Source organism: Mustelus asterias, chromosome 21, assembly GCF_964213995.1.
Source record: "Mustelus asterias chromosome 21, sMusAst1.hap1.1, whole genome shotgun sequence".
Taxonomy (NCBI): Eukaryota; Metazoa; Chordata; class Chondrichthyes; order Carcharhiniformes; family Triakidae; genus Mustelus; species Mustelus asterias.
In genome coordinates this window covers 66,751,763-66,774,674 of record NC_135821.1, presented here as the reverse complement: position 1 = coordinate 66,774,674, position 22,912 = coordinate 66,751,763, and the positions used below count along the sequence as shown (strand labels likewise).

Genomic DNA, 22,912 nt, shown 5'->3' with positions numbered 1-22,912 from the left:
AACCTCCATATCCCGTGTTTGCAGCTCAGGGAATTCTTCCCGGGAAGAGGCTCCGAGATTCAGAAACTGCTGGGAGGTTCCTCCCGACCTGCCACAAGGATTCAGAAACTGGATGAACAGCTTCAGGATCCAAATGGGATCCAACCGGAAGAAATCTTGGAGCTGCAAATACAGGAAACCGAGAAAAAATCCTTCTATATTCCAACCGTACTCATCAACAATCCTTCCCAATGACGATTCTCCCCTCTGACAGCCGCATTAAACAGCTCTTCAACTTTGTTCTCAAGCAATAAGTACTTTTAAACAAAATACTTTTACATTTTGCAAAACTTTGTTTTAAAAAAAGCATTTTTAAATCGCTGTCTTTGATAACAGTTTGAGAAGCAGCTCTGCTTCTGGTCGCTGCCTCCTGCCCTTGGCACCATGGGGTAAGGCAGCAACTGCAGCTGTCATCAAATGATCAGTAACACAGTGCAGGGATTTTCCTGTGAGGATGGGGCCAGGAAGTGGGTCCCAAGGATGTCTGTCTCCACTGCCAGTATCCCCTTTTGAAAGGGCAGCCTCCTCATTAAGCAGGATGTGGGCACTCCCGAGGCTGCAGACAAGCAGGCGGGCAAACAAGATGCCGCGGCCATCAGATTAAAGGGGAAACCCAGACACGAGACTATGAATGGACGGGGCCCATTGGGCTGGGAGCCTCCAGCTCCAGTGACTCCCAGACCTGCCATCGGCAGGCTGCCTCAAGTGGAGGGGAAAACTCCACCAATAAGATATCTGCGCTGGTACAAACTGGCTATTAATTAGGGCCTTAATTCGGATTAATCACTGCCCACTTCTGGAGAGTGAGCGGCCAACCCAGGAAAGTTCCCCAGAAGCAGGAATTCATCAGAGAACCATCCTGATACGGCTGTCCCATATTTTCCCAGCCCTGCCCCACCGCTAACCTCTACTTTTCAGTCAATTTTCAAATTTCCTGAGCTGAATTTTTGAGTGTAATTAAGGGTGTTCGAGCTGCAGTTCCATCAGATCAGCGCGCTTTGAGTACAGGGATGTTTTTAAAGTTTATTAATTAGTGTCACAAATAGGCTTATATTAACAATGCAATGAAGTTACTGTGAAAATCGCCGAGTTACCACACTCCGGGGCCTGTTCGGGTACACTGAGGGAGAATTTAGCACCTAACCAGCACGTCTTTCAGATTGTGGGAGGGGGGGAAACCCATGCAGACACGGGGAGAACGTGCAAACTCCGCACAGACAGTGACCCGAGGTCGGAATCGAACCCGGGTCCCTGGCGCTGTGAGGCAGCAGTGCTAACCACTGTGCCACCGTGCCGCCCATCTGTCCGTACATTCCACCCATCCAACGACTCCAAGCGGAGGAAATCCTATTCCATTTAACACTTCCAAAGCATTGGACCAATAACAATTTCACAGGAATGGAACGTTGTGTGGGAACAGTTTTAGAAATGCGGCATAATGCTAGACCAAGATTGCACCATTTCTCGATCCCAGCTTGGTTTGGGGTGAAGGGTCACGTGGAATAGCCCATTTACAACAATCAACAACTCCAAAGATGGGTAGGTGCGGGGGGGGGGATTGGCTAGAGTATAATGCATGGAGATAGGGCGAGAGCGGGGAGGTGACCACCTTCTGCACTGTAGGGATTCAATGCAGCAACTCCGTGTTTTGAGAGCCTTGGTGGTTTTCAGACAGTTGTTTATGTTCTCAGCCTCCTGATTGGATATGTGAGACATGCTCGGGGGTTCCGGTGGCTGCTTTCAAAGCTTAAGAAAGTTCCTTAGTTTCAATGTATCTGAGAAGCAACTGAAGGAAAGTTTGTGGCCACTGAATTTTGGAATGGCAATAGGATATGCAGGAGATTTTTTGAAAATATCCATTTATTCTCCCTGCGGATATCAGCAAAACAGATTGTGGATTAATTTCAAATCCATGAATTGTTTTTCCCAGATTTGATTTCAGTGATCAGATGCCTGGGAAAATCCTTTGTTGCAAATGGCCTGAGATATTTGTGCCGTCTGGTTTAGCGAACATTCTTTTGTTGAAAGAGACTTTTGCAGTGTTATGTATCTGTTAACAAAGACCGGCATTTCTCAATGAATTAGAAAATACTCTCTTTTTTTTTGAAACTCCAACAAGGCAAGCTTCATGAGACTGAGGGACAGAAGATAACACTTGTGCACTGATACCGCAGTTAGTTGTCAGTGAGCCCCCAGCCTCCCAGGGAAATCACTACCACCCTTGAGCTGCAGATACAAGTGCATTCAAACTGTGGCTTTCAGAAGAAAGTGCTGACTAAGCCTGTGCTGCTAACTTTATCCTGCGCACACAGGCAAGTGGTTTGAGGTTACTGTGTTGCTTGGATAAGGAGCAGGGATGGCTAGAGTTGGATTTGAGTGAATAATTGCATTAAGTTTCTGTGACCAGTTTCGGTCCAACTCTACAAGCGCTGACATACGACTCGTCAATAGCCCTTTCAGTTTCTGAGAGTTTGACCACAAACACACTGCAGGTATCTGTGATAAAATAGGCCCTGTAACCAACGTAGCTTCGAATTTATGCAGACACCAGGCTAACCTCGGCCTGATTAGTAACATATGATTCAAATGCAGGATCCCAACTTTTCTTTGAGCGATTTTGTTGTGATTTAATTTTTGAAATTTCAAATGAATCTCGTGCACGGTTTTGAGCGAGTTAAATGTCACCTTTCAGTATACATTTCAGCTGATGTGGTCCATGAGGATTGGATTAGATTGGAATCAAGTGGGCTGGTTCAGCCTCTAGTTTAGCTTCTGCACCGGTTAAGTTCGCCACAGAGAGCTCACAGGCTTGCAGATTTTTTAAAATCAATTCTGCCCAAAAGCTATTGCTGCGAGCGTATTCGGAGAATAAAATGAAAAAGCAAAGGGGATTTGTATGCTGCATGTCTCGGGAATAAAAGAAGGAAGGAAATTCTCATTTAATCTTTAACCTTTGTTTTAATTGTTGATTTTCAAAACACGGGGGGGTTTTTTAGCATCAAAAGCCAAGCGAAAGTGAGAGGAGAATATGGATCCTAAAATACCTAGGGAAATCAGTTCAGCTTTTTCAAGGCCACGGTAACAGACTCAAGAAGGTGCAGTTCCCCAAAATAATTTTCAATTCTTTAATTCATTAATTAACGGGCATGGCATGGCGGAACAGTGGTTAGCACTGCTGCCTCACAGCGCCGGGGACCCGGTTCAATTCGGCCTCGGGTGACTGTGTGGCATTTGCACGTTCTCCCCGTGTCTGCGTGGGTTTCCTCCGGGTGCTCCGGTTTCGTCCCACACCGAGTATGTGCAGGTTGGGTGGATTGGCCATGCTAAATTGCCCCTTAGTGTCCCAAGATGTGCAGGTTAGGTGGATTAACCATGGTAAATACGTGGGGTTACATGGATAGGGCGGAGGGGGGGGGGGTGGACCTGGGTGGGATGCTCTTTCAGAGAGTCAGTGCAAACCCGATGGGCTGAATGGCCTCTTTCTACACTATGGTTCGAAATTGCAACTTTGCAATTCAGTAAACCCAGAGGTCCTTTGCAATCTTAAGGGAGTATCTAGTTACAGGTATACCGCACTGTGGCAGAGAGAGAGTTTGAAATCTATTTATTGATCTTCAACTTGCCAATAATTAACTGTATATTTGCCAGTGCACCTAACTAACCAGGGCAAGGTTAAAATCCTGATATTTCAAGTGCTTAAGCAAATCGGGTGGAACGAGTTTGACTTCCACAAAGGAGCAGTCATTTCTGGAAGTCTAAATTCAGCTCCGTAATTGAACAGGATGCTGGAGACTGGGATCTAATATCAGGTACCGCATGGAGTGTGTGCGCAGACATCAGGAATGCCTTGCCGTGCACCCGGGGACCTGAGGTTTGTTACCACAAATGAGGAGAAATGGGAATTTTGCAAACTTCACACTTGGGGTACGCCCATCACTGGCTAGACCAGCATTTATTGCCCATCACAAAAAGATGTCCCTAATTGCCCTTGAGAAGGTTGTGGTGACCTACCTTATTGAACCACTGCAGTCCATTATGAGGAGGTGCACCCACGCTGCTGTGGGAGGGGGGAGAGTTTGAGGATTTCTTTCCAGCGACAGTGAAGGAACAGCGATATCATTCCAAGACAAGTACAGTGAGTGGCTCGGAGAGGAACCTGGTGTTTCCCTGTGTCTGCTGCCCCTCTCTCCTTGCTAGGTGGCAGAGGTGACCGGTTCTGAAGACGCGAAATGGCATATTCAAAAATCTGGAAAAACACAAAAGAAAACTACTTCCTTCTGATCGGCTGACCAGAAAAATATCTCTCAATGCAAAACATCATTCGGTTTTTCTTATTTGAAAAAAAACGATAATTTAATGTTACTCGTGTTTAAAGAAAGACTTTGGGCGTAATCTTACCGGTCGTTCACACCACGCTGCCGCCCCAGCGAACTCGGAGAATTTGGCGCCCAGCCAAATCTCCGTTCACGGGCGGCAGGATGGGAAAATCCCGCTGGTGTGAACGGCGGTAAGATTCCGGCCTGTGTGGTTTGGCCGGGTAATTAGCTCCATCCAAATCCCGAAATTGATCCAAGCTTCACAAGTTTTGCTGAGTGCCTATCAATGCAAATTAAATATCAGTCATTCAGTTCTTTTATGACATTGGTAGTTCAGTACTCCTGCGTTCATAGTGTGGTAACGTGGCCCCTTTAGGGGGGGGGGACGATCCATCGAGGGTCGTGTGATCAGGATGGACCCTATGGAGAGGCCACATGGGAAGCTGAGTCAATTGGGAACAAGGATGCATGTCCTGGAATGGGGAGGAACCTCAGTTGGAGCCAGGAGGGAGGAGAGGGTACATTTGTTTGAGTACTATCAGATCCTTCCTTATCTTGTGTACATAATTTATATTGATAATAAACCTTGTTGAAGCCGCAATGAATCGCCTTCGAATTTACTACACCTGGGAAATATCATGGACATTCTAATGTCTAATATGTGCATGTTGTGACCTGCTCCGATAATTCTTCTGTCCCAACATAAACCTTTTCCTTACATTTTTTTTTCCAAACACAATAATCCCATGTCATACGATGATGCACCTCTCACTCTGCTGACAATTGTTGTAGAGGTCAACGTGTAGCGTTTTACCATGGCAGTTCATAGTGACATTTGACTGGTTAGTCTTCAGTTAGCAATGTCTAGCTGTGCCACAGCACCTTATTAATCAATTCCGACCGGCTTGAAGTGCTAAATGTGTTACTTCAGCGGGGGGGGGGGGGGGTCAGTTTTCCATAGGCCCTTGCTCTCTATATAATTAGTTCATGAGTTTGACCTCCAAATACAGAAGTGGTGAGAGTAACGCTGAGAAGGGGTGGGGGAAGGAGGAGAGAGGTGTGTCTAAATGGAGAAACACACTATCCGCATCAGCCAATGAAGAGGGCTCTCAGCTGTGGAGTGTTCGTGGAATGTATCGAGGCAGACAAAGGTTACATTCGGTCAAAAATTATATGCCTGCAAGCAGTGACGTCCACGTGGAGAATTTAAAAACCTATTCTCCCTTAGCTAGGCTGCCACAGGCACACCCTGACCGTCTTTACAAGACTTACCCTTATTTAGAAATGTGGAGGAGGGGGGCGGGGGTGTTCACACAACATTTCTGCCTCAGCTGGAGAAAGTTGCTACTTTCAGAGTTTTTTTACTGCCTGATATCTAAAAAGATGTTGGACGAGTCTGAAGGCCGTTAAATAACTTTAAAACCCTACCCCGCACATGAAAGGAGCAGAGAAAAGGGATAAATTAGGAAAGGACTAACTGAAATATGCATTAGAATTCCGTCTACTTTTAGTAACCCCGTGGGTTTCGCTTTATTGAGTGACTTATTTGAAAACTGGTGGTGTGTGACTGCACCAAAAAGATGCAGGAATTTTACTATAGGACAGCTTTGAGCACAGTCCAACATGGAAAAGCAGGGATTTTACTGATGCAGGGAATGTTCTTTTTTGCAGAATGACCTTTTGACCATATTATTACCATTCAAGTAAAAAGCAAGACATTTTGGGCATTGTTCCTTCATCAGGGAGTGAGTGAGCCTGTGGCACAGTGGTTAGCACTGCTGCTTCACAGCGCCAGGGACCTGGGTTCAATTCCCAGCTTGGCTCACTGACTTTGCGGAGTCTGCACGTTCTCCACGTGGACTTACTGTGAAAATCCCCTAGTCGCCACACTCCGGCGCCTGTTCGGGTACACGGAGGAAGAATTTAGCGTGGTCAATGCACCTAACCAGCACATCTTTCAAACTGTGGGAGGAAACCAGAGCACCCGGAGGAAACCCACGCAGACACGTGGAGAATGTGCAAACTCCACACAGACAGTGACCCAAGCTGGGAATCGAACCCAGGTCCCTGGCGCTGTGAGGCAGCAGAGCTAACCACCGTGCCGTCCCTGAATCTCAGGAAAAGAAATTTGACGTGCCACATTTTGTCATCGATCTTGTATACCTCGGAGACCCGGACAACAAAGTGACCATTGAGAAGCTGAATGCATTCTAGATGTGGATGTGTTGAAGGATGTTCTGCGTATCCTAAACAGACAGACCGACTAGAGGAAGTGCTGGAAATTAGTGCCTAACAAATGCCTTTGTCATATCCTTCGACCAGACAGTTGTTGGAAGGAAAGGTTGAGAGTAAGCGTAGGAAGGGGAAGCAGAGGGGAAAATGGATGTGGGATGTAATGGATTGGATGCAGTTGACTTTTGTGGAATGTGTAAGCGGACAGACGGAGATGGAGTTCCGCTGCAGGGAACTCTCTCAGAAGGTTCTAAAGAACAAACAAAAATGATACAATCCAGAAAAGGCTCCACAGTGCCTTTTGTCGGTTGTTTGGAAGAGTTATCCAAATAGACTGGTACTTTCCCCATAATCCTGCATTATTTGTCTTTTCAGGTGTTTATCCAATTCCCGTTTGAACATTTTCATTGGACTTGCCTCCACCAGCCTTCCAGGCAGTTTTCACTTTTTATTAAGCTGCCTCGCTTGGCTAGCCTCACAACCTATTCCTTTAATGTGTTGTAATTATCTCAATTAGACATCATCAAAAGTCTTCACCTCCACCTGTCAAAGAAATTCTGTTTGGAATCCTCCCTATTTAATTTGCTTTCTCCTCCCCCCTTCGTTCATTCCCTTCAGAAAACGCCCTATTGGGCTCAAATCTGACGAGTCTACACTCGTTCGACACTAGTGCATCTGTTGCGTCAACTTTTCAAATTTTCATGGAATCATAGGATCATATCTTCGAATCCCTACAGTGCAGAAGAGGCCATTTGGCCCATCAGGCCTGTACCAACTCTCTGATAGAGGCCAGGCCCTCTTCCCCCGTCCTATCCCTGTAACCCCACACATTTACCATGCCAATCCACCTGACCATGGGACACTAAGGGGCAATTTAGCATGGCCAACGCACCTAACCTGCACATCTTTGGTCTGTGGGAGGAAATCGGAGCACCCGGAGGAAACCCACACAGACACGGGGGAAAATGTGCAAATTCCACACAGTCACCCAAGGCCGGAATTGAATCCAGATCCCTGGCGCTGAGAGGCAGCAGTGCTAACCACTGGGCCACCATGCTTTTTCTGCTTTTAGTTTCAATTCCAAACCACTTGTGCTTACTTATTTTTGCAATTCCCTTTCTAATGGCAGTGTGGGTCAACCCACGGCGCGTGGACTGCAGCGATTCAAGGAGGCAGCTCACCACCACCTTCTCAAGGGCAACTAGGGATGGGCAATAAATGTTGGCCAACCAATGACGCCCATATCGCATGAATGAATTTTTAAAAAATTTGAACCGCATTAAAAATCTTTCATTCAACAGAAAAAGAACCTGTTGATTTAATTGTATTTGAAAATTACTTTGTTGGAAAGGTCCAATTTATCACAAGATAAGAATCAAAGCATGTTGAAACCAGTGTAGGGAACTGCTTTCAACGTGTGTGGCTGGCAGTGGGCATTGTAGTCAGGGTCTGAGGACAGGAAGGGCACTTGACAATAATGCTATTGAAAGGTGGAGTCAGTTTGTTCCTCTTTTATTGCAGATCAGTGCTCCAGTTTGAAGTGAGACTTCATTCAGGTCAGCTCGCAAGCTTCTCGTTTCTAACCCCGAAAAAGCAGAGGAGGTTTTTTCCAGTTTCATGCATTTGACGTCCTCTGGAGCTGACCCGGAGACACTGCGGGGGGGGAAACTTGAAACAAAATCACTGAATCAGAAACAAACGGGCTCAGAATGAACATGATTCCACACCCTGCCCAACATTAAAGTTAAAGTTTATTCATTAGTCACATGTAAGGCTTACATTAACACTGCAATGAGGTTACTGTGAAATCCCCCAAGTCGCCGCACTCTGGTGCCTGTTCGGGTCGATGCACCCTAACCAGCACATCTTTCAGACTGTGGGAGGAAACCGGAGCACCCGGAGGAAACCCACGCAGACACGGGGAGAACGCGCAAACTTCACACAGACGGTGACCCGAGCCGGGAATCGAATGTGGGCCCCAGACGCTGAGAGGCAGCAGTGCTAACCACTGTGCCACCGTGTCGCCTAGCACTGCACCCAACCCTGTCAATGTCTCAATGAGTGGGTAGGGACTAAATTCCCTCATTCTGTAGGCTTTTATACAAATTCCATGTTCTTCCAGAGTGGAATGTAAATTTGGCTGCTTTGTTTATTCACTGGCTGTGACCTTGGATGTGATGGCGTTCTGGATGTGGGCCTGATTTCAAAGGCTTTGTGAAGGGAAGTAGTGCCGTTTTACAAAGGTGATCCTTTGCTTTCTGTTGCTGGTAACAAGGGTGTGTTGTGTATATATATCTTTTTAATGCGTAGTATTTACATGGAGAGTTATTTTCATTCTCCGGCCTCCTCCCCCCCCTCCTATCACAAAGAAAATGCAATCCTCCTTTGCAATTTTGCCACCCTGTTTGGGCTCAGTTTTGACTGGAGGGGGCTGGGCTGCATAGCTGCCGGTGTGACAGATGGCTCTGTTTTTTTGCTTGCAGCAACTCGATTTTGCTTTCCACACCTTATTTGGTATGTGAGCGGCCCAATGGATTTGTGAACCTGTTTGTTCCTGGCCTGCGATCAGCACTGGTTGCGGGCGAGGATTGAGGCTGCCGGCTGCGTTTTGCCCCCACCGACTGCTTGCGTTACCAGCACAGGCCAGAGCAGTGCCAAATGAGCATGGACACACTTGTTATTTTCCACATCATTCATCTCGGGTCTCACAAAGATGTGCGGGTTAGGTTGATTGGCCATGCAAAATTGCCCCTTAGAGTCCTGGGACGTGTAGGTTAGAGGGATTAGCAGGGTAAATATATGGGGCAGCAGGGATAAGGCCAAAGTGGGATTGTTGTCAGTGCAGACTCGATGGGCCGAATGGCCTCTTTCTGTACAGTAGGGTTTCTATGATTCTAGGTCATGTTCTGAGCAGTGTGGAAGAGCTCTACACAGGAGAAAAACTGGAGGGCAATTTAAAGACGCCACACCAAGATTATTAGGATTTGCAGTCGTTTTACTTGTTGGGGTTGGTTTTGTTACCACAGCATGCTAATTTCACCTCTGCCTCCTTTTTTTTTTACCCAGTGGCTATGAAGGCTGCAACGGCCTAGGCTTCTATGTGAAGGAACCATTCGGGTTGTCACTGGGATTATCCCTGACGCATCGCTATACACGAAAATATTAAGCAGGTGTTGTGCATGTGGTGTCTGTCTCTTTAAGGCAGTACAGCAGAAGTGGGTCACTGATTAGAGAGACCAATGGGGACTAAGAGTGAGTGATCACCCCAGAGGATGAAGTCCTCTCCCAGGCAGAATCATCGAGCAGCCATGTAGAAGATCCTCCCCTTTTTCTACGGTGCTGTGTATGTGGTGTCTGTCTCTTTAAGACTGTAGATGTGGGTCACCTGACTTGACGAACCAATGGGGACTGAGAGTGAGTGATCACCCCAGAGGGTGAAGTCCTCTCTCAGGCAGAATCATTGAGCAGCCATGTAGTAAGTATGTAAAGACTGGAGCTGCTGCCCCAGAACAGCCCAGAGCTGCCAACCTCCCGTACCTAAGGTTCTCTTAGCAACTTTTTCCCAGATCAGAGGTGATGATCACGAGGGGTCACGGGCTCAAAGTGAGAGGGGCGAAGTATAACTCAGATATTAGAGGGATGTTTTTTACACAGAGGGTGGTGGGGGCCTGGAATGCGCTGCCAAGTAGGGTGGTGGAGGCAGACACGCTGACATCGTTTAAGACTTACCTGGATAGTCACATGAACAGCCTGGGAATGGAGGGATACAAACGATTGGTCTAGTTGGACCAAGGAGCAGCACAGGCTTGGAGGGCCGAAGGGCCTGTTTCCTGTGCTGTACTGTTCTTTGTTCAATAAATCCGCTTGTTCCTAACAAAGTCTGAAATCTCTTGACGACGCCCAAAGGTAAGGATGATTGTTTACCGGAACAAGCAATTTCATCCGTTTGCCACGGACAAACGGTGACAGTCGACATGGACTCTACAAGGTTTCAGTGATGGATCGGAGGTTACACCCAAGTGGGTGTGCGCGCCACCCTGCTCAATGATATTGAGAATGGAATCCCTTCCTGGTTGATTTGGTAATGTGCAAACTTCCTTGCAGCTTCTGGCACAGGATTTCACTGTCCTCTCCTTCCTCTTCCACAATGCAATCACTGGGAGGCAGTCCGGGCTTAATTTCTTTTGAAGTTTGCAATGTTACCAAGGCAACATTTGTTGCCTCTACGTAGATGGCATTAAGATATTAAGCACCAACTGGGACTGTGGTCACAAGAGGTTGGCTCAGTGGCACAGTGGTTAGCACTGCTGCCTCGCAGCGCCAAGGACCCGGGGTCGATTCCCGGCTTGGGTCACTGTCTGTGTGGAGTCTGCACATTCTCCCCATGTCTGCGTGGGTTTCCTCCGGGTGCTCCAGCTTCCTCCCACATTCCAAAGATATGTGAGTTAGGTGGATTGGCCATGATAAATTGTCAATTAGTGTGAGGGGGATTATCAGGGTAAATATATGGGGTTATAGGGATAGAGCCTGGGTGGGATCATTGTCAGTGGAGGCTCGATGGGCCGAATGGCCACCTTCTGCACTGTAGGGACTCTATGTAAGCTGGACAAAATGAAGGAGCAACTCTCCTTACCTGAAGGACGTTAGTCAATCCATTTTTACCACAATCCAGCAGCTTTCATTAATACTTTTCTGGCATCAACCCATAAATTGTCAGATTTTTATCGCTTAATTTGACATGTCTCTCTGACACTGAAAGAGAGGTTTCACCGTAAACTCCCTTGTGCTACCTTACCTTCCTCTGTCAAGACAAATGGCGCATATACAAGATCCCAGCTATTGAGTTGGGCATCAGCAGAGGTAAGGTCGTTGCTAGTTGAGTCATAACTGAGCAAATGACTGGCGCACTGAATGTGTTTTAGTTACCTGGTGTAATCGGAGGGTGTTCCCCAATCCCTCACTACCACTTCCTCCCCTCTCACAAACTCCTCCCCAAGCCACACTCTGACTTTAATATTCTCTTCCTGATGCTGCCAGGACCCCTTGACATCACGAATGTTCTTGCCTACAATACGCCGCTGTGCACAATCCTTTGAAACATTTACAAAACTCACCACTGGTTGGAATCATACCTGGCACAAAGGAAGGTGGTTATGGTGGTTCAGTGTCAGCTCCAAGATATCACTGCAGGAGTTCCTCAGGATTTTTGATTTGATTTATTATTATCGCATGTATTAATATATAGTGAAAAGTATTGTTTCTTGCGCGCTATGCAGACAAAGCATACCGTTCATAGAGAAGAAAAGGAGAGTGCAGAGTGCAGTCATAGCTAGGGTGTAGAGAAAGATCAACTTAATACGAGGTAGGTCCATTCAAAAGTCTGACGGCAACAGGGAAGAAGCTGTTCTTGAGTCAGTTGGTACGTGACCTTAGACTTTTGTATCTTGTCCGGGGTGCATGGAGTCCTTAATTATGCTGGCTGCTTTTCCGAGGCAACTAGAAGTGTAGACAGAGTCAATGGATGGGAGGCTGGTTTGCGTGATGACAGCTTTAGCTGGAGTTGAGAAGGTTTAGAAGTTGGCGATAGAGGTACTTCTTTGACATGCAGTGGTTATTCTCTGACCAGTCAGTGGAAACAGTCAAATTATTTAATAAAACCACAAAGAGTTAAACGGGAGGCTCGGAGAGTCATTAGATGGGAGGTTAGAAAATATTTCTTCACCGACTGGATGTTTAGAATGGAATTCTCTTGAACAAATCCACTAATTGAAGCAGGGCACTTAAATTCTTTCAGAAGTGAATTAAATAGTTGGTTGAAACACAAGAATGTTGAAGGATATGGTGAACAAGCGAGGGAGAAAGATTGGACTAAGCCTGGAACAGTGAACAATATCACTGCGTGATTGACGAGCTAAATACCCGTTACGTTCTCTTTATTCTTTGATGGATGTGGGTGTCACTGGCTGGACCAGCATTGTTGCCCATCCTTAATTGCCCTTGAACCAAGTAGCTTGCTGGACCATTTCAGAGGGCTGTTAAGAGTCAACCGCATTGTTGTAAATCTGGGGGCTCTTGTAGGCCAGACCTGGTAAGGATGGCAGATTTCCTTCCTTAAAGGACATCAATGCATTAGACAGGTTTCTAATCACAATCGATGATAGTTTTATGGTCACCATTATGGAGACTCGCTTTCAAGTAACTGAATGTAAATTTAACCATAGTGGGAATTGAACTCGTCTCCCCGGAGTATCAGCCTTGGCCCCTGGAGGCCACTGACATTACGGGCAGGATTTTCCAACCTTTTTCGCCAGGATCTTCTGGTCCCACTGAAGGTGATCGCCCCTCATGGCAGAATTCCCAGCAGCACTATGGGCAGGTCACACAAAGCATCGTCGATACCGACAGCAGTGAGCCACTGCTGGAAAACATGTCGTGGGGGGAGTGAAGGAGGGAGGAGAGGATCAGAGGGGGGGGGGGGGGGGGGGGAGGGGGGAGAGAGAAGGGAGTGAAGGAGGGAGGAGAGGATTGGAGGGGGGGGGTGGGAGGAGGGGTCAGTGTTGGAAAGTCCCGTGTAATGATGCAAATGGGAAATTCGGTCTCGAGGTAAGTTAATCTTTTAGGATTGATGGTTTTAAAGGGAAAAGCTTATCAGGGAGAAGGGAATAGCGGGTTACGCTGATAGTTGGTGAAGAAGGATGTGGGGAGATTCCAGAGGAACATAAATGAAAACACGGACAAGCCCTTGTTTTTATTTATTCATTGGTGGGACATGGGCGTCACTGCCAGCCAGCATTCATCACCCATCCCTAGTTACCCTTGAACAGAGTGGTTTGATCAGCCATTTCGGAGGGCGGTTGAGAGTGAACCACATTGCTGTGGCTCTGGAGTCACATGTAGGCCAGACCAGGTAAGGACGGCAGATTTTCTTCCCTAAAGGACATTAGTGAACCAGATGGGTTTTTCCGACAATGGTTTCATGGTCATCAGTAGATTCTTAATTCCAGATGTTTTTTATTATCGAATTCAAATTCCACCATCTGGTGTGGCGGGATTCGAACACGGGTCCACAGAACATGAGCTGAGTTTCTGGATTAATAGCGATAATACCACTAGGCCATCACCTCCCCATGTATCTCCCTGTGTTGTATGTTCCCTGTGGAACGCAGACAGCTACAGTGAACTTTGGGAGGTGAACATTTTCCAAATGGGTGCAGACAGGGACAAGAACCCAGGAACATTAAATAGTTGTTGCCGACAGAAAGAACTGCTGTTACTGGTCAGAATGAAACTATCCTGAGGCAGTAGGTTTATTTGATGGTGTCTGAGCAGGAAAGCAGCTTGAGTTTGTACGCTAATACTTCCAACACACAACTTCCCTCTGTTTCTTGTGTTGAGTTGACAGCTGCCTTCATAACAGACTCCGACTAATGGCCCTGAGACTCTTTTTTTTAAATTAAAAGATGATGAAGAAGATTTAAAACAATGAGTCCCTTTGATGAGCCTCTACTCTTGATTCTTGGAATGCATTAGACAAAGAAGGAGAGGATTGTGGAGTTACTGCGCTGAAATACGACCGTTTATTTTATGGACCGTGCGTGCTGCATAGACATAACAACCAGAGTGTGCTGATTGTCACTCATAGAATCCCTACAGTGCAGAAGGAGGCCATTCAGCCCATCGAGTCTGCAATAACCACAATCTCACCCAGACCCTATCCCCGTAACCCCCATGTATTTACGCTGCTAGTCCCCTCCAACATTAAGGGGCAATCTAGTATGGCCAATCTACCTAACCTGCACATCTTTGGACTGTGGAAGGAAACCAGAGCACCCGGAGGAAACCCACGCAGACGCAAGAAGAACGTACAGACTCCATGCAGGCAGTGACCCGAGACCAGAATTGAACCCGGGTCCCTGGTGCTGTGAGGCAGCAGTGCTAACCACTGTGTCACTGTGCCGCCCATCTCTGATCTAGTGAATATCTACTTATTCTATGGTGTGTGCTGATCTCCCAATTAAGTTTTTATAATAACTCCAGGAGTCAGCTGTAAAGGAACAGTGCTTTATTGCACAGAATAAAGTAAAGCAAAACCACAAGCCTGTGGTGAACACAAACAGATCCCAACTGGAACAATACAACAATGGACCCACTCAGGGTCCTGCTTTATACAGGGCTCGGTATACGAGCTCCACCTGGTGAGTTAATTACCAATCCCCAGGGAGCTCGTGTTCAACAAATTCTGCAGGGAGGTCAGTGATTTCTCCGTGCAAGTCCTGGGGGGTTATCACAATTTTTTTAGGAGGGCCACTTACAATCTAACTGAATAATGTCTCGGTGCATTACAGAACTGTTACTGATGATGGAGCGATTCATCTTCCTTTGCCAGACATTTCATCTTGGAGCCAGCTAGGTGTCAAAGATATCCTGCACCCAAGGAAGATGATCTGTCATTCTGTGACCCTGAGAATTGGGATTTCTCTCATTGGCTCCCGCATTCAGCAGCCAAACAGCTGGCTGGTCCTTGCTGATTAAGTTACTTCAGTCCTTGAGCGTTGACCACGGAGTTTATTATAAACAGTGATACCAACACACTTCCATGTTGGCTGATACCATTTATGTTGTTGGCTTTCCTGGTGCCTTAGACTTCAGTAAGAGTTTTAACAACACCAGGTTAAAGTCCAACAGGTTTATTTGGTAGCAAATACCATTAGCTTTCCACTCCATCTGACGAAGGAGCAGCGCTCCGAAAGCTTATGGTATTTGCTACCAAATAAACCTGTTGGACTTTAACCTGGTGTTGTTAAAACTCTTACTGTGTTCACCCCAGTCCAACGCCGGCATCTCCACTTCATGCCTTAGACTTTCCCATCCTGTTACCAATCCCCGGCTTCATGATGTGAAGTAGATTGCGAGTTTACAATGCTGCATGTTCACCAACTAACATCGCGATGAACCACAGAGCAAATTCTAAACGGAGGGCTTAAGACCCACATCTCACCTTTAAAGTTGGAGGCGAAATGAAGAAATGTTAAAACCCAGCCATTAGATTTCATGTTAGATTATACAGTCCGTGTTGTTCACCCAGCAGTACGGATACTCCAGTAGCAAGCAAAAAAAACACTAACTTCACAAAAGTAAATCAAAGTAAAGGCTTATTAAAGAAACTTCATTATACCACCACTTGGGCCACACCCTGGGCCACAAATACTCCCACAATCCCCATCTGAACAATGAAAAGTACAGCACAGGAACAGGCCCTTCGGCCCTCCAAGCCTGTGCCATTCATGATGCCCTAACTAAACTAAAAGCACTCCTTCTGCCTTTACTCAGTCCGTACCCCTCTACTCCCTCCCTATCCATGCACCCATCCAGATGCCTCTTAAATGTTGCTAATGTGCCTGATTCCTCCACCACCTCTGGCAGCGTGTTCCAGGCACTGCACCACTCGTTGCGTGAAAAACTTCCCCCACACATCTCCCTTAAACTTTCCCCCTCTCACCTTGAACCTGTGCCCCCTTGTAATTGACACTTCCACCCTTAGAAAAAGCCTCTGACTGTCCACCCTGTCTAAGCCCCTCATCGTTTTGTAGACCTCCATCAGGTCTCCCCTTAGCCTCTGTCTTTCCAGTGAAAACAATCCTAATTTATTCAAGCTCCCCTCATAGCCAACACCCTTGAGACTGGGTAACATCCTCATGCACCATCTTTGTACTCCCTCCAAAGCTTCCACGTCCTTCCAGTAGTGTAGTGACCAGAATTGCACCCAATACTCCGACCAGAACTGCATGCGATACTCCAAATCTGCTTTTTATTTATACATGGTCATCTGACCACCACATCATTTTGCCAGTGGTTGCATTGTCTACCTGGTCAGCTGACCCTCCAGCATGTTACCATTCTAATAGGTATTAAATTAGAATGTAGTCACCATAAAATAAATTAGCATCCATGTCATTGACTTTTTTTATCTTCCCAAAAATGTCTAGTCTTATATTCATCTCCATTAGTGCCTGCACAGCTGGTAATGTTTTATTAAACAACTTCTATCTACCTGCACCCAATCTGAACCAAGTGGCTTGATTTCACAGCTATGAAAATGGTCCTATCATCATCTGTTGGATCTAAACACCAACCCAGCGCAGTACGGGATCAGAGCTGGGAATGGCAGGGAGAATTTTCACTCTCTCTCAGTTATCAGGGGCAGTGGGTTACAGTGCTACTCATCGCGCTTAATCCAGCTGGATAGCTTTGTGTCTTTTCCAATTCCTGAACTCCACAGTGATGCCATTTTGTAACTGAATAACTTGGTGAAGAACGGCCATTGAGACTAGGCACGAATGATCTGTTGGTTATATCCTAGGGAGAGGTTAGTGAATAAGAAGAAAAATTTGGTGATGGGAGACAAAGGTATCCCTGCATGGCAAACTGCAAATCTACGATGTTTGGGATTCTTGCATTTAAATTGAATTTTTTTTAATGAGCCTGTTATAAATTTATTGATGCCTCATCCATACTAAATTTTAACATCCAACTTATCCAACTTCACCCAGTTTTATCACAGTGCAGAAAAGGATACTTATTCATTCTAGAGTGTGTGTTAAAATCCATAAAAAACATCCTCCTGGGCAGCACGGCGGCACAGTGGTTAGCACTGCTGCCTCACAGCGCCAGGGACCCGGGTTCGATTCCCAGCTTGGGTCACTGTCTCTGTGGAGTTTGCACATTCTCCCCGTGTCTGTGTGGGTTTCCTCCGGGTGCTCCGGTTTCCTCCCACAGTCTGGAAGACGTGCTGGTTAGGGTGCATTCTCCCTCGGTGTACCCGCACAGGCACCGGAGTGTGACGACTAGGGGATTTTCACAGTAACTTCATTGCAGTGTTAATGTAAGCCTACTTGTGACACTAATAAATAAACTGGAAAAAAAACTCCATCTTCAGAACCAAAGAACACATCCCAGTCTGCTTCTGGAGGTGCTTGATCATATAGAGATTCAAAATCATCTTCATCATCAATCGCTCTGTCATTGGTCATACCATTCCACAAATAATCATCTTCTGTACCATCAAGTGCACTGGATGATACGATACGATAATGATACGATGACCGTCTCCATTCGGATTCCATCCCGGACATTTACACACGGTTGTTAATGTGGCTGTCTCCCCATGCATTTACCCTAGCGGGTCCCCCTGAAACTAGGCCAATTTAGCATGGCCAATCCACCTAACCCGCACATCTTTGGGCGGTGGGATGAAACTGGAGCACCCGGAGGAAACCCGCGCAGACATGGGGAGAATGTGCAAACTCCGCACGGATAGTGACCCAAGCCAGGAATTGAACCTGGGTCCCTGGCACTGTGAGGCAGCAGTGCTAACCACTGTGCCGCCGTGTTGCCCACTGTGCCACCGTGGTGCCCAATTCAAAGGCTGAAATTTTCCAGTCTCGCACGCCCCACTGCCGCCGCCAGAGAGAATGGAGAACTCGGCTCTCGGCTAAATCTCCGTTCTCAGCAGCGGGACTGGAGAATCCCATCCGCGGGCGAGGTCGGAGGGCCTCGGCCCAAAGAGTTTGGATGTTTTAGCTACAAGTTGGGTGTCGATTTATCCGCAGGATGTATGAAAAATTAATGATTTTTGATGGCCGTGGGTGGAGGGGGGGGGAAATGTGGTCGACTTTCAAAAGCGACCGATCGTTACTGGAGTACGTGCGTCCCATTCAGAGCTACGGCTATTGAGAAATTTAAACCGGGGTCGCTGTTGAATTAGGCTGCATGCAAATGAGAGCAAGGTTTGAAAGATGCATGTCTTTTAGAAACGAGATTCTTGATACAGCGTTGCATTTATTTTCTAAATATAGAATAACTGTCGGATTGGATGCACGTTTCCATTTCAGAGGAAGCTGGAGCGGTTTCATATGCATCCTCCCAGCCTGAGCAATTCTACTCGAGGCCGTAACCCCACCTGCTACAGCTGTCAGAGCCACAGCTATTCTGGGCTTTATCAGCTGTTCTGGTGCTTGCTGTGACTCTGCTTAAAATGTAGAGCAACGGCTGCATCATCTGACGGCTGAAATGGTGGCGAGACACCCGACTATCGGTCACCTGATGGATCAGGCCAATGGCGAAGGATGTATTTAAATCTAATTACGGGACTCCGGAAAGTAACCACCGCCCTGTAGAGTTAGACATTTTCTTTTTTTAAATTGTTCCCCTATTTCTGACCAAGTGTCGTCAACCCTCAAGATATTTGCAGGTTGTGTGATCTAACTAGTACCTTCCTTTAAAGAAGAATAGTAAGAAGTCTCATGACACCGGGTTAAAGTCCAACAGATCTATTTGGAATCACGAGCTTTCGGAGTGCTGCTCCTTCATCAGGTGAGTGGTCGCTCCGAAAGCTTGTGACTCCAAATAAACCCGGTGGACTTTAACCTGGGTGTTGTGAGACTTCTTACTGTGCCCACCCCAGTCCAACGCCGGCATCTCCACATCATGACTTTAAAGAGGAAGGAGGGGGACGTGATACCTCAGCTAATGTTCTGGGGGACCCGGGTTCGAATCCCACCACGGCAGATGGTGGAATTTGAATTCAATAAAAAATATCTGGAATTAAGAATCTACTGATGACCATGAAACCATTGTCGGAAAAACCCATCTGGTTCACTAATGTCCTTTAGGGAAGGAAATCTGCCGTCCTTACCCGGTCTGGTCAACATGTGATTCCAGAGCCACAGCCAATGTGGTTGACTCTCTGAACAAGGGCAATTAGGGATGGGCAATAAATGCTGGCCTGTCAGTGATGTCCACACCCCACCAATGAATAAAAAAATAGTCAGCCAGCTAACCATTCATCTAACAATTGTCTCCGTCAGCCACACCACTATCACTTCTGTCATTCCATCATATACTGTTCTGTTGTGACCCATTCCCCTCCACCCTCCTTTGCTTATTTGCACCATCCCCCATCTCTCCCTGATCCAATACATTAACCTGACCTTCCTCTCCCCACAGACGCCCACTGACCTCTGTTTTCCCTTTTGAAAAGAACATTATGGCCGGAATTCTCCAGCAATTCACACCCTGCCGGCTCTGCAAGCGAGGACGGAGAATCTGGCGCTCAGCCAAATCACCGTTCACTGCAACGGGACCCTAGCGAATCCCGCTGGCGTGAATTGCCAGAGAATCTCGCCCTATATTGAACTGAAATGTCCACCGGAACCCAGAAGCCACTGACCGGGCAGAACCCGACACTGGCAAAAAACCACCAGTTCATTATTGTGTCCACCGTGGCTCTAACTGATGATGTGGAGCAAAGTGAGACTGGCTGAGCCAGGGCAGATGGTCAGAGCAATTGTCCAGAGCGTGAGCGCAAAGTAAATTAACCTGACACTCCAGTGCTGCACTGGGGGAGGGCTGCAGCGGTGCTGCACTGGGGGGAGGGCTGCAGCAGTGCTGCGCTGGGGGAGGGCTGCAGCGGTGCTGCACTGGGGGAGGGCTGCAGCGGCGCTGCACTGGGGGGAGGGCTGCAGCAGTGCTGCGCTGGGGGGGAGCTGCAGCAGTGCTGCGCTGGGGGCGGGCTGCAGCGGCGCTGCACTGGGGGGAGGGCTGCAGCAGTGCTGCGCTGGGGGAGGGCTGCAGCGGTGCTGCACTGGGGGGAGGGCTGCAGCGGTGCTGCGCTGGGGGAGGGCTGCAGCGGCGCTGCACTGGGGGGAGGGCTGCAGCGGCGCTGCACTGGGGGGAGGGCTGCAGTGGCGCTGCACTGGGGAGGGCTGCAGCGGCGCTGTGCTGGGGGAGGGCTGCAGCGGCGCTGCACTGGGGGAGGGCTGCAGCGGCGCCGCACTGGGGGGAGGGCTGCAGCGGCGCTGCACTGGGGGGAGGGCTGCGGCGGCGCTGCACTGGGGGGAGGGCTGCAGCGGCGCTGCACTGGGGGGAGGGCTGCACTGGGGGAGGGCTGCAGCGGCGCTGCACTGGGGGGAGGGCTGCAGCGGTGCTGCACTGGGGGGAGGGCTGCAGCGGCGCTGCACTGGGGGGAGGGCTGCAGCGGCGCTGCACTGGGGGGAGGGCTGCAGCGGTGCTGCACTGGGGGAGGGCTGCAGCGGCGCTGCACTGGGGGGAGGGCTGCAGCGGCGCTGCACTGGGGGGAGGGCTGCAGCGGCGCTGCACTGGGGGGAGGGCTGCAGCGGCGCTGCACTGGGGGAGGGCTGCAGCGGCGCTGCACTGGGGGGAGGGCTGCAGCGGCACTGCACTGGGGGGAGGGCTGCAGCGGCGCTGCTCTGGGGGGAGGGCTGCAGCGGCGCTGCTCTGGGGGGGTGGGAGGTTGCGGCGCTGCCGTGTCAGTGGGGCAATCTATTGGATGAGACATTAAACTGAGGCGCCATCTGCCTGCTTGGGCGGATGTGGAATATCCCGTGTCACTATTTGGAAGAAGAGCAGGGAGTTATCCCCTGTCTCCCAGTCCAATATTTGTCCTTCCGTCAACATCACAGTCAACAGATAATCTGGTCATTATCACATTGCGGTTTATAGGGACCTGCTGTGCTTCACTGCTGTGTTTCCTACAACACAACAGGGACCACACTTAAAATGGACTTTCGTGGATGTAAGGTGTTTTGTGACGCCAGGTGATGTTGAACAGTGCTGTATAAATTCAACTCTTTCCATTGAAATAAAATGTGGCACTGCATTACACTAAGTATCTCAAACTGTTAATTGAAATCCTTCTTGGTTTGTCCAATCAAAGACATTTGCTGTTTGTGTCTGGTATTAGATAATTCTAGCCTCAGCCAGGTTTGGACTATCAATTGTGAAATGCAAAAATGGGGCCAGCAATGTGGGGAAGTTGAACAGAATCGAACATTTCCAAAAGTCTAACATTGGCGTGACTTCTTGATTTTCCAGGATAGTTTGTTCTTCGCCATTCGCAGTAGCCTCTTACTTCCTCTTGTGGTATGTACCAGATGGAAATGTGTCCGAAATTGGGAAACTGCTTTGGTACTTGGTCTTCTATTGTTTGTTCCAAACCCTGCAAACGGTAAGTACTGATCGAAGGAAGTTGTCTTTATTACGTTGACTGATTCAGTGGCATGGAGGATTCCATTCCAATTCTCTTCCCGCACCTAGTGGTGCACTAAGACAGACTTTCGTCTATTTCCATAGCGAGTAATTCCTGGAACAGGTCACCGGTCTGTCGCCAGGGTCTTATCGTTTGAGGGGGCGCCACTCCACATCAAGCATGGCTGACCAGGAGCCTCTCCCGCTCTAACCTCCAACCATTGGCGCGTTTGGAAGGACTTTCAGGTTGACACTCCCAACCTGTTTGACCGCGTTATGGACGCACCTTGGCCATCAAGTCATGGGGTGAGACTTGAACCCAGAGCTTCTGGCTCAGAGGCAGGGACGCTACCCGCTGCGCCACAAGACTTCCTGGCACATAGGACAGAAAACTCAATTTTATGTTCATTATTTCCAGGGTTCCTCTGCTACCAGCCCTGGAAGTTATTTATTTTTCATTTAAAATATGCCGCTAAAGGTACCTCAACTTTCGTCCAACCCAGTAAAGTTTGCTCAGCGCTTGAGGGGATGTATTTACTTTGTGGAGTCTGAATTGGCTTCCCTTTTTAGGCGCCCAAAGTTTAACATGTATGAATCCGAAATTGACCCGGTCCAATCCAGTTATTCCAAGAGCAATGCCAGGAGAACTAATTTGGTTCTCGGAGTTGGCGCAGATGAACCCTCTCTAAAACTATTTGTATCCGTGGGTATTTGCCGGTAAATATTCCCATTCACTTGCTTGCCTTGGCTGATTGGCTGTTACCTTTGGGTTGGCGCCATGTGATTTTTGGGAAGCTGACACTTTTTGATGGAAATGCATAAAACTCTGGACTTCTCCTGTCTGAGTATCGTTCACAATCATTCCAATGTCCTTAAGTTGCAAGATCCCAGATACATTTTGGCAATGGTGGAGAGGCCCTGTGCTTTCAAACAATGGACACATTTACTCAGGCTGTCTGACTTAGAGGAACCACCTGTCCGTGATTTAAGAAGAATGGGTAAACACAGAGTTCGTGCCACGTTCGGCAATTGTAATTTCAGTTGAGTTGTCTCTTCCCCAACTCTTCTCAAATGGAGAATAGACTCTCTATTCAGGATCTGACTTGTGCATTTAATATGATGCTCGATGAGCCATCAGCAATTCCCATCAGGCCAAACCCTCTATTCTGTTCTGCTAAACTCAGCATCTAAATAGTGTGAGAGCTGCCACTCGATTAAAAGGTCCATAGCACTGTTGCCTCACAGCAAGAAGTCTCACAACACCAGGTTAAAGTCCAACA

General features: G+C 47.9%; 1 protein-coding gene across 1 annotated transcript in view; it reads left to right on the top strand.

Moving 5' to 3' along the window:
• Window positions 1–22,912, top strand: part of mfsd2ab (MFSD2 lysolipid transporter A, lysophospholipid b) — a 71,543-nt gene that overhangs the window by 16,008 nt on the left and 32,623 nt on the right. Inside the window, exon 4 of the mRNA XM_078238086.1 lies at window positions 21,480–21,612. Coding sequence (XP_078094212.1) covers window positions 21,480–21,612 — 133 coding nt within the window. The remainder of the gene's footprint in view (window positions 1–21,479; window positions 21,613–22,912) is intronic.